An 11954-nucleotide genomic window follows, 5' to 3' on the forward strand; every position below is an offset into this window, starting at 1 on the left:
CCTTCAGCATTTCAAGATGGTGAAAGAAACAAATGCTTCTTTAGTCTTAATTGATATATTTAATCACGATAATATTTCTCTCTCATTATTGATAACATAATTAAGGCGTCGAGCTGGCAGAATCGTTAGCACGCCGGGCGAAATGCTTAGCGATATTTCGTCTGCCGTTACGTTCTGAGTTCAAATTCCGCCGAGGTCAACTTTGCCTTTCATCCTTTCGGGGTCGCGTAAATAAGTACCAGTTACGCACTGGGGTCGATATAATCGACTAAATCCGTTTGTCTGTCCTTGTTCGTCCCCTCTGTGTTTAGCCCCTTGTGGGTAGTAAAGAAATATTTATTTCGTCTGCCGTTACGTTCTGAGTTCAATTTCCGCCGAGGTCGACTTTGCCTTTCATCCTTTCGGGGTCGATAAATTAAGTACCAGTTACGCACTGGGGTCGATATAATCGACTTAATCCCTTTTTCTGTCCTTGTTTGTCCTCTCTGTGTTTAGCCCCTTGTGGGTAGTAAAGAAATATGTATTTCGTCTGCCGCTACGTCCTGAGTTCAAATTCCACTGAGGTCGACTTTTCCTTTCGAGGTCGAGGAAATAAGTCCCAGTTGCGCACTGGGATCGATCTAATCGACTAGCTCCCTTCCCCTAAAATTTTCAAGTCTTTGTTCACGGGGATATTCAGCGTGACACGGAGTGACAAGGCCGGCCCCTTGAAATACAGGTACAACAGAAACAGGAAGTAAGAGTGAGAGAAAGTTGTGGTGAAAGAGTACAGCAGGGATCACCACCATCCCTGCCGGAGCCTCGTGGAGCTTTTAGGTGTTTTCGCTCAATAAACACTCACGACGCCCGGTCTGGGAATCGAAACCGCGATCCTATGACCGCGAATCCGCTGCCCTAACCACTGGGCCATTGCACCTCCTACTTCGGAATATCACAGCATTATATAGGTTTTGCTTTCAATTTTAACCTGAATAAATTAAATTAGGTTTCCGACCCAACGAATGAGCTTTTACGTGGTTGTACGACTTCTTTCGGATAGCAGTCAAATATTCCTCAAATCACACCTATCAAAATAAAAAGTGGATAATACGATCCTGTGACATCAACATACAGAAAATAAGATGGGATGGTCGCGTGAAGAACGCCTATGAAACAAAGTCTGCTCGATCAAGGCTGATCTCAGGTTAAACAATGACAACAACAACAGCTTTATTAATTATCCCCTTTCGAGTTCCTATGGTACGGTCAACCAGCTGAGTCTTATAATATGAATCCATGGCTGGGAATATTTAATTAATTGCAGTACTTGACTGGTTCTTTAGTTTATCGAATTCTCTTAGAAAAAATAGGCAAAAAATATCTTTTCTATTTGGCTATAGTGTTCCCACATCTGGCGCAGTTCTCCACTATATTCATCCCACATCTGGCGCAGTTCTCCCCTATATTCATCCCACATCTGGCGCAATTCTCCACTATATTCATCCCACATCTGGCGCAGTTTCCACTATATTCATTCCCACTGGCGCAGTTCTCCCCTATATTCATCCCACATCTGGCGCAGTTCTCCCCTATATTCATCCCACATCTGGCGCAATTCTCCACTATATTCATCCCACATCGGCGCAGTTCTCCACTATATTCATTCCACATCGGCGCAGTTCTCCCCTATATTCATCCACATCTCTGGCGCAGTTCTCCACTATATTCATCCCACATCTGGCGCAGTTCTCCCCTATATCATTCCACATCTGGCGCAGTTCTCCACTATATTCATCCCACATCTGGCGCAGTTCTCCACTATATTCATCCCACATCTGGCGCAGTTCCTCCACTATATTCATCCCACATCTGGCGCAGTTCTCCCCTATATTCATCCACATCTGGCGCAGTTCTCCACTATATTCATTCCACATCTGGCGCAGTTCTCCACTATATTCATCCACATCTGGCGCAATTCTCCACTATATTCATCCCACATCTGGCGCAGTTCTCCACTATATTCATCCCACATCTGGCGCAAGTTCTCCACTATATTCATCCCACATCTGGCGCAGTTCTCCACTATATTCATCCCACATCTGGCGCAGTTCTCCCCTATATTCATCCCACATCTGGCGCAGTTCTCCACTTACATTCAATCACATCTGGCCGCAATTCTCCACTATATCATCCCACATCTGGCGCAGTTCTGCATTATTCATTCCACATCTGGCGCAGTTCTCCACTATATTCATTCACATCTGGCGCAGTTCTCCACTATATTCATTCCACATCTGCGCAGTTCTCCCCTATATTCATCCCACATCTGGCGCAGTTCTCCACTATATTTATCCCACATCTGGCGCAGTTCTCCACATATTCATCCCACATCTGGCGCAGTTCTCCACTATATTCATTCCACATCTGGCGCAGTTCTCCCCTATATTCATCCACATCTGGTGCAGTTCTCCACTATATTCATTCCACATCTGGCGCAGTTCTCCACTATATTCATCCCACATCTGGCGCAGTTCTCCACTATTTCATCCCACATCTGGCGCAGTTCTCCACTATATTCATCCCACATCTGGCGCAGTTCTCCACTATATTCATCCCACATCTGGCGCAGTTCTCCACTATATTCATCCCACATCTGGCGCAGTTCTCCCCTATATTCATCCTACATCTGGCGCAATTCTCCACTATATTCATCCCACATCTGGCGCAGTTCTCCACTATATTCATTCCACATCTGGCGCAGTTCTCCCCTATATTCATTCCACATCTGGCGCAGTTCTCCCCTATATTCATCCCACATCTGGCGCAGTTCTCCACTATATTCATTCCACATTTGGCGCAGTTCTCCACTATATTCATCCCACATCTGGCGCAGTTCTCCACTATATTCATCCCACATCTGGCGCAGTTCTCCACTATATTCATCCCACATCTGGCGCAGTTCTCCACTATATTCATTCCACATCAGGCGCAGTTCTCCCCTATATTCATCCCACATCTGGCGCAATTCTCCACTATATTCATCCCACATCTGGCGCAGTTCTCCACTATATTCATTCCACATCTGGCGCAGTTCTCCCCTATATTCATCCCACATCTGGTGCAGTTCTCCACTATATTCATTCCACATCTGGCGCAGTTCTCCACTATATTCATCCCACATCTGGCGCAGTTCTCCACTATATTCATCCCACATCTGGCGCAGTTCTCCACTATATTCATCCCACATCTGGCGCAGTTCTCCACTATATTCATCCCACATCTGGCGCAGTTCTCCACTATATTCATCCCACATCTGGCGCAGTTCTCCCCTATATTCATCCTACATCTGGCGCAATTCTCCACTATATTCATCCCACATCTGGCGCAGTTCTCCACTATATTCATTCCACATCTGGCGCAGTTCTCCCCTATATTCATTCCACATCTGGCGCAGTTCTCCCCTATATTCCCCCCTCTGGCGCAGTTCTCCTCCACTATATTCATTCCACATCTGGCGCAGTTCTCCACTATATTCATCCCACATCTGGCGCAGTTCTCCACTATAATTCATCCCACATCTGGCGCAGTTCTCCACTATATTCATCCACATCTGGCGCAGTTCTCCACTATATTCATTCCACATCAGGCGCAGTTCTCCCCTATATTCATCCCACATCTGGCGCAATTCTCCACTATATTCATCCCACATCTGGCGCAGTTCTCCACTATATTCATCCCACATCTGGCGCAGTTCTCCACTATATTCATCCCACATCTGGCACCATACTTATAAATGTTATACGCTGCATCTAAAACAAGACCATCCGATTGATTAGTAGTAAAACTTTCATCTCCAAACACCAACTTCTTAATCTTTATCCATCTATCCTTACCACAATAAAAGCTGAATGCCTAGTCATCCGCGCCGAATCATCAGCGGCCAAACAGCTGCGCCCAATCATCACTTTCCGACTTTATTGTGGAGGCGCAATGGCCCAGTGGTTAGGGCAGCGGACTCGCGGTCATAGGATCGCGATTTCGATTCCCAGACCGGGCGTTGTGAGTGTTTATTGAGCGAAAACACCTAAAAAGCTCCACGAGGCTCCGGCAGGGGATGGTGGTGATCCCTGCTGTACTCTTTCACCACAACTTTCTCTCACTCTTACTTCCTGTTTCTGTTGTACCTGTATTTTCAAAGGGCCAGCCTTGTCACTCTCTGTGTCACGCTGAATATCCCCGAGAACTACGTTACGGGTGCACGTGTCTGTGGAGTGCTCAGCCACTTACACGTTAATTTCACGAGCAGGCTGTTCCGTTGATTCGGATCAACCGGAACCCTCATCGTCGCAACCGACGGAGTGCTTCCTATTCCGACTTTATCAGTGCCTTCAAGCTGAGAAACGTGAGCAAGTCTTAAACATTTTCCCTTCTTTTTGGCTAATATCATAAAAATAAAACCATCAAAATAGGCGCAGGAGTGGCTGTGTGGTAAGTAGCTTGCTAACCAACCACATCGTTGCGGGTTCAGTCCCACTGCGTGGCATCTTGGGCAAGTGTCTTCTGCTATAGCCCCGGGCCGACCAATACCTTGTGAGTGGATTTGGTAGACGGAAACTGAAAGAAGCCTGTCGTATATATGTGTATATATGTATGTGTGTGTGTGTGGTGTGTGTGTGTGTGTTTGTGTGTCTGTGTTTGTCCCCCTAGCATCGCTTGACAACCGATGCTGGTGTGTTTACGTCGCCGTCACTTAGCGGTTCGGCAAAAAAGACCGATAGAATACGTACTGGGCTTACAAAGAATAAGTCCTGGGGTCGATTTGATCGACTAAAGGCAGTGCTCCAGCATGGCCACAGTCAAATGACTGAAACAAGTAAAAGAGTAAACCTGATCAGCAACATCAACCACGACAACAACAACAACAGCAACAAAAACAAAATTACTGGCAAGTCAAAACGGAGCTATTTATTTATTCTTTTCCTTTGTCGAAAGTTTCTTTTATCTGGATCATATTATTGTTTACATGCGTCATTGTTGGATATTTTTGTTCTGTTATTTTTCTCCCCCCACCCCCACTCGTTAAGTAAGAGGTGTGGGTTGGAATGTAATGAGATTCGTTTGGTGTCAAAGTGACACACTCTGCCAAAATTAGAAAGCAATCTAAAATTGCTGAAGGATCATGTAGACAAAACGGCGGTATCATAAAACGTAATAAATAATATACAGGTCGTTGTCGACTTACGACATACCCGACTTACGACCTATCAGACTTACGACCAATCGACTTTACGATGATTGGCGCGCCAGCTCCCGGCAACAATAACAAATAGTCCAGTTGAAATCTAATGAGTTTAATTTCTTAGAAATTAACCCGTCTACGGATGATATCAGTTAACAAACGCTTACACTAGGTTTGGCTTTCGATCGCCCCTGTAATTATCCCAAGAGTTGGATGACTATTCTGCCGCGGAAACATCGAGGCAACCTCGTGTTTGTTTATTAGACTACTCCCTGAGACTCCGAAAAAATGACTCTGTTGTAGTATCATACAGGATGCTGTGCGTGACGTTTACCTGAGAATTACCTTAAGAATGTAAAAATATAAAACAAAGCTATGTAGACCTATAGGCCGACTTACGACCAAATCGACTTACGTCGACGACGTAATATAATATGAAATATTATATTATGTGCTGCAGTTGGAAGAATTATTAAATGACGGGTTACTAGTTTCCATACTGTCATTGCTACGAGGTGTCAATGGCCAAGATATTTATTTCACCGACCCCGGAAACGTTGTTCATTAACTTAATGGCTTTATTTTCTCGTATGGAATGAGAAAAACGTATTTATGTATATGTATTTTGTTGAAATATAAAAAAAATAAACCCCTGTTTATTCGCTCATCAATGCTTCAATGAAAATGTTTGTTGAAAGTGATTCATTTACAAGGTCAGTATAAGTCTGCAGTACTATACCTATCCAAGCTTGATCTGTGTATATGTGTGTGCGTGTGTGCGCGCATGTGTGTGTAGGTATAAATATAAATGTATATATACGTAAATGTATATATATATATATGTAGATGTATATATATGTAATATATATAGTATATATATATATATATATATATATATATATATATATATTCTATCGTTCTCTTTTGCCGAACCGCTAGTTACGGGGACGTAAACACACCAGTATCGGTTTCAAGCGATGGTGGGGAGACAAACACGGACACACAAAACACAACCACAGACAGACAGACAGACACACACACAACACACACAAACATATATATATATATTATATATATATATATATATATATATATATATATATATATAAATATATACAGAAGAGAGAGAGGAGAGAGAGAGAGAAGATAGGTATTATATATTATCAATTGCATTCAAAACCTAACGCTTGCACTTGTAAAGATCACAACACATTAAATTAAGTACATACGCATCAACAGACACTCCTGTACACGCACACAAACACACTCATACACACACACACACTAGCGCGCGCGAACACACACATACGCATACGCACGAACATACACGTACACACACACACACATTTATACATACATACATACATATATATATATACATACATACATAGACACACATATACACACACCTATATATATACACACAGAGAGACATACATGCATATTCATATGATAATTTATATATGTATGTATGTATATATGACTGTGTGGTAAGTAGCTTGTTTACCAACCACATTGTTCCGGGTTCAGATCCACTGCGTGGCATCTTGGGCAAGTGTCTTCTACTATAGCCTCGGGTCGATTAAAGCCTTGTGAGTGGATTTGGTAGACGGAAACTGAAAGAAGCCCGTCGTATATATGTATGTATGTGTGTGTGTGTGTGTGTGTGTGTGTGTGTGTGTGTGTGTGTGTGTGTGTGTGTCTGTGTTTGTGTGTCTGTGTTTATACCCCAAACATCGCTTGACAACCGATGCTGGTGTGTTTACTTCCCCGTAACTTAGCGGTTCGGCAAAAGAGACCGATAGATAGGTACTAGGCTTACAAAGAATAAATCCATGTATGTATGCATGCATATGTGTATAATCTTAAAGTGCCTCTTTACACAACGCATATTTATATATATATTTATACATCAAACACACACACTCACACATTTACGCGCGCTCTCACATCGTCATCGTCAACATCATCATCGTTATCATCATCACCATCATCATCAACATCATCATCGCCATCATCATCGTCGCCGTCATCATCATCATCATCATCATCATCATCATCACCACCACAACCACCACCACCACCACCATCATCATCATCATCATCATCATCATCATCATCATCATCATCACCACCTTAATGTTTTCAGTCTGTACTTCCCTCAACATCAGATATTTTCACATGAACGAAGAAAAGTCGTCACTGAATTTTTTCTCCAATATTCCTCATAAAGTTGCCAGAAGGACCGGGTCGTCTAATTAATAACAGACTCGACAGAATGACAGAGACAAAAAAAAAAACGAAAACAAAAAAAAATGATGACATTCGCAATTCAGTTCCTTCCCTTTACATTCTTAGGGTTCGAATCCCACAAAATCCGAATGTTCAACTTTCCTCCTTCCGCGGTCATTAAATCAGTCATAGGGCCTTTCAAGTATTTGGAAAAAGTACATTTTATACATTCCCAATCACATGTCAAACCTTGTGCCTGTATAGGAATTTAATAGTATTGCTCGTCGCCGCCCCTTCTCCGCCGTAGAAATGTGTGATTTTGTGCCTATGTGTGAAATATGTTGGTTACACCCAGCAGCTTTTAGTGGACGGGACGTCTACACCAGTTTGGTGCTGTAATCAGTCAACATTTTACACTAGTAATACAATACTAAGCCTATAATATTTATTTTCTCCTACTTTCTTGTGCGAGAGAACTTTATTGTTAAACGTTGCAAAACATCTTTAATGCTGAGAGATATGGGTGGATATTACGGTTGTGCTGTATGTATATGACCCTACACACACACACACACAAAACACACACACACACACACACATATATATATATATTATATATAATTATATATATATATATACGCAGAGTTCAAACTTAACAGTAGAGTCCTACATCTAACAATACGCACAAGAATATTATATTATAAAATGCTCTGTGTGTGTGCACGCGCACTCGTGTGTAAGTGTGTGTGTGTGTGTGTGTGTATGTGTGTGTGTGTGTGTGTGTGTGTGTGTGTGTGTGTGTGTGTGTGTGTGTGTGTGTGTGTGTGTATTGTCTGTGTACGAGAGTGTTTTCGCGTGTGAGTATGCTCTTAATTTGACACATTATGCTCATTTTAACGATAGAAGAGTATTTGTTGGAATTTTTTTTTGCACTGAAATCAAATTAGGTGTGTGCATACATACACATATATATATATATATAGTTGTTAAAGTTAATCCAAACGAGAAAGCACAAAAAAAACACAACAACGCGAGGACGTGGAACAAATATAGTATTATTGGACGCTCAGGAAAGAAGGAAAGAAGGAGGGTTTAACGTTTCGAGCGGAAGCTCTTCGTCGGAAACATAGGAGAAGGAAAGATCCAGAGAAGGAAGACAGAGGAAATATATATATATATATATATATATATATATATATATATATATATATATATATATATATATATGGAGGCGCGTGGCTAGTGGTTAGGATGTCAGCATCATGATCGTAAGATTGTGGCTTCCATTCCTGGACGGGCGGACGCGTTGTATTCTTGAGCAAAACACTTCATTTCACTTTGCTCCAGTCCACTCAGCTGGCAAAAATGAGTAACGCTGCGATGGACTGGCGTCCCATCCAGCTGGGAACACATACGCCATAGAAACCGGGAAACCGGGCCCATGAGCCTGGCTACGGTTTAAAAGGGCGCATTTATTTTATATATTTATACATATATATACACACGTGTGTATTTATGTATGTATATACGTGGGTGTGTATGTGTGTGTGCGTGCGCGTGCGTGTGTGTGTATATATATTTCTGGGTAATGATATACCACTCTAGGGTCTCACCCCATGTTTAGTGTGCGGGTGGCTGGACGCCGTGACATGACAAAAGACATTATCTATGCAAGGGTCAATAGGCTCAAAAAGTTATCAGTAGCTATTTTTGAAACTCTAAATAGACTGGGGCCTCAAGAGGCTTTTGAGTCTAGCATTGTTAACTCTCTTGGCAACTGATGGCGACGATATCATTTTATAACACCCTGAGCAATGTTCAACTAGACAATCATACATGTATGTATGTATGTATGTATGTATGTATGTATGTATGTATGTATGTATGTGTGTGTGTGTTTGCCCCCACCAACCGTTGACAACCGGTGGTAGTGTGTTTACATCCCCGCAAGAGGGATCGATAAAATAAGTACCAGGATTTAAAAAGTACTGGGGTCGATTCATTCGACTAAAAATTGTCCATGGCGGCGCCCCAGCATGGCTGCACTCTAATGACTGAAACATGTAAAAGATATATATATATATATATATATATATAATATGAATAATATATAAATATATGCATATATACATACATATATGTACAAACCTACATATATATATAATATGAATAATATATAAGTATATGCATATATACATACATATATGTACAAACCTACATATATATATAATATGAATAATATATAAATATATGCATATATACATACATATATGTACAAACCTACATATATATATATATATATATATATATATCTATATATATATATATATATATATATAATATGAATAATATATAAATATATGCATATATACATACATATATGTACAAACCTACATATATATATATATATAATATGAATAATATATAAGTATATGCATATATACATACATATATGTACAAACCTACATATATATATAATATGAATAATATATAAATATATGCATATCTACATACATATATGTACAAACCTACATATATATATATATATATATATATATATATATATATATATATTATATATATATATATATATAGATGCATATACGAGTACAGGATATTAAAAAATGTTGAATACAATGAGAAACGAAAACATAAAAACAAAAACATGGAAAACGAACTTTTTTTCGAACAACGAAAAATAACAGAGAAACGAGACATACAACATAAAGAATATTCCCCTTCATCAGTTGTCCCTGTTTCATCTACACCGCGTTTCGAATATATATATATGGTTCATATTTACAGAAAACAAAAGGCGAAGACAATGGAATTTACCATGCTACGCCAGACTTCACGGTCCATCATGGCATTTTGGAGGTCCTGTTGCTGGATGCCTGTATCCCTGGAGATTACATCAGGGTAGGAGAGTGTGCGCCCTCTGGTATTGCGAGTAGATGGCTTCCGAGGAGAAGAGTAGAAAGTACCTCGTTTTCAGAGAGAGAGAAAAGTGCAGAGTTCATTGGTCGAACATAGCAAGATGACCGGAGAAAAAAAGGTTGAATGAAAGGGAGATGAGGATAATAATAATAATAATAATAATAATAATAATAATAATAATAATAATGACGGTATGTATATATATATATATGTATGTGTGTGTGTGTGTGTGTGTGTGTGTGTGTGTGTGTGTGTGTGTGTGTGTGTGTGTGTGTGTGTGTGTGTGTGTGTGTGTTTCAGTTCAGCTATAATGCCGATTCTATGTGAGCTGGCAGAAACGTGAGCACGCCGGGCGAAATGCGTAGCCATATTTCGTCTGCCGTTACGTTCTGAGTTCAAGTTCCGCCGAGGTCGACTTTGCCTTTCATCATTTCGGGGTCGATTAAATAAAGTACCATTTACGCACTGGGGTCGATGTAATCGACTTAATACGTTTGTCTGTCCTTGTTTGTCCCCTCTATGTTTAGTCCCTTGTGGTCAGTAAAGAAATATATAATGCCGATTTTACTGTACACAAGCAAACCGATGGCAACTTCGACCCTGAAATAGCTGATAAACATACGCATGATACTTAAATATAGATAAGGTGAGATAAATGGAATATTATGAACTAAAAAAAAGGTTTTCTTATTCATTCATTTAATATATTAACGGCACTTTCACACCCCAACCTAATTCATATTACGAATGTTCGTTTAAGCTAGCGAGAAGACGTTATATAAGAAACGGACAAAAAAAATAAGGAGAAAATTGTATTTACTACTATTGCTACGATGAATAAATATATATACAAACATATACACACACACGTATCAAGGAAGAATGAGAGGGGGTGAGTGGTGGGTAGAAAGAGATATTAATACAACTGAATGTTTTTTCATCGTGGCAAGACAAAGAGAGGAAGATAGAATGAAGGAACTGAACAGAACTGCACCAGGGAATGTGAGAATTCAAATGGTATTTTATAGTTGCAACAATGATATTGTAGACCCCGTATCATGTTCAAGCGATAGACCTGGTTTTCGAATGGAAGTCTATGAAATCGCCCACATTAAGGAGATTTTGAGAAAAAAAGCGTGTTTTCTTTTTATTTCATGATTTTTTTTTTTTTTTTTAGATAGATTGCAATCTGAAATTTTAACATTTGAGATCGCACTACAGTTCTTTCGTGTGACTGAGGCAGATTTGGTTTCGTCAAACAAAAATCTTTGAGAAAGGCATTTTATGTTAAAATATTATAAATAGATTATTTGAGATGAGATAAGTCTTACGTGTGTGTGCGTGTGTATATAATATTTTCTACTCTAGGCACAAGGCCCGAAAAATTTTTTGTGGTGGGGACCAGTCGATTATATCGACCCCAGTACGTAACTGATACTTAATTTATCGACCCTGAAAGGATGAAAGGTAAAGTCCACCTCGGCGGAATTTGAACTCAGAACATAAAGACAGACGAAATACCTATTTCTTTACTACTCACAAGGAGCTAAACACGGAGGACAAACAA

General features: G+C 40.2%; 1 protein-coding gene across 1 annotated transcript; it reads right to left on the reverse strand.

The window, feature by feature from the left end:
* Positions 1-2659: 2659 nt before the first annotated feature.
* On the reverse strand, positions 2660-3292 carry LOC115211718. Its single transcript, XM_029780374.1, has one exon. It carries the CDS (start codon positions 3290-3292, stop codon positions 2660-2662), a length of 633 nt encoding a protein of 210 aa, XP_029636234.1.
* Between the last annotated feature and the right edge of the window lie 8662 nt (positions 3293-11954).

Source organism: Octopus sinensis, linkage group LG5 (genome assembly GCF_006345805.1).
Source record: "Octopus sinensis linkage group LG5, ASM634580v1, whole genome shotgun sequence".
NCBI classification, from domain to species: Eukaryota; Metazoa; Mollusca; class Cephalopoda; order Octopoda; family Octopodidae; genus Octopus; species Octopus sinensis.

What these genes read in the sequence shown, in the direction of transcription:
- LOC115211718 (XM_029780374.1), bottom strand. Translation starts at nt 3,292, where the DNA reads ATGTGGGATGAATATAGTGGAGAACTGCGCCAGATGTGGGATGAATAT.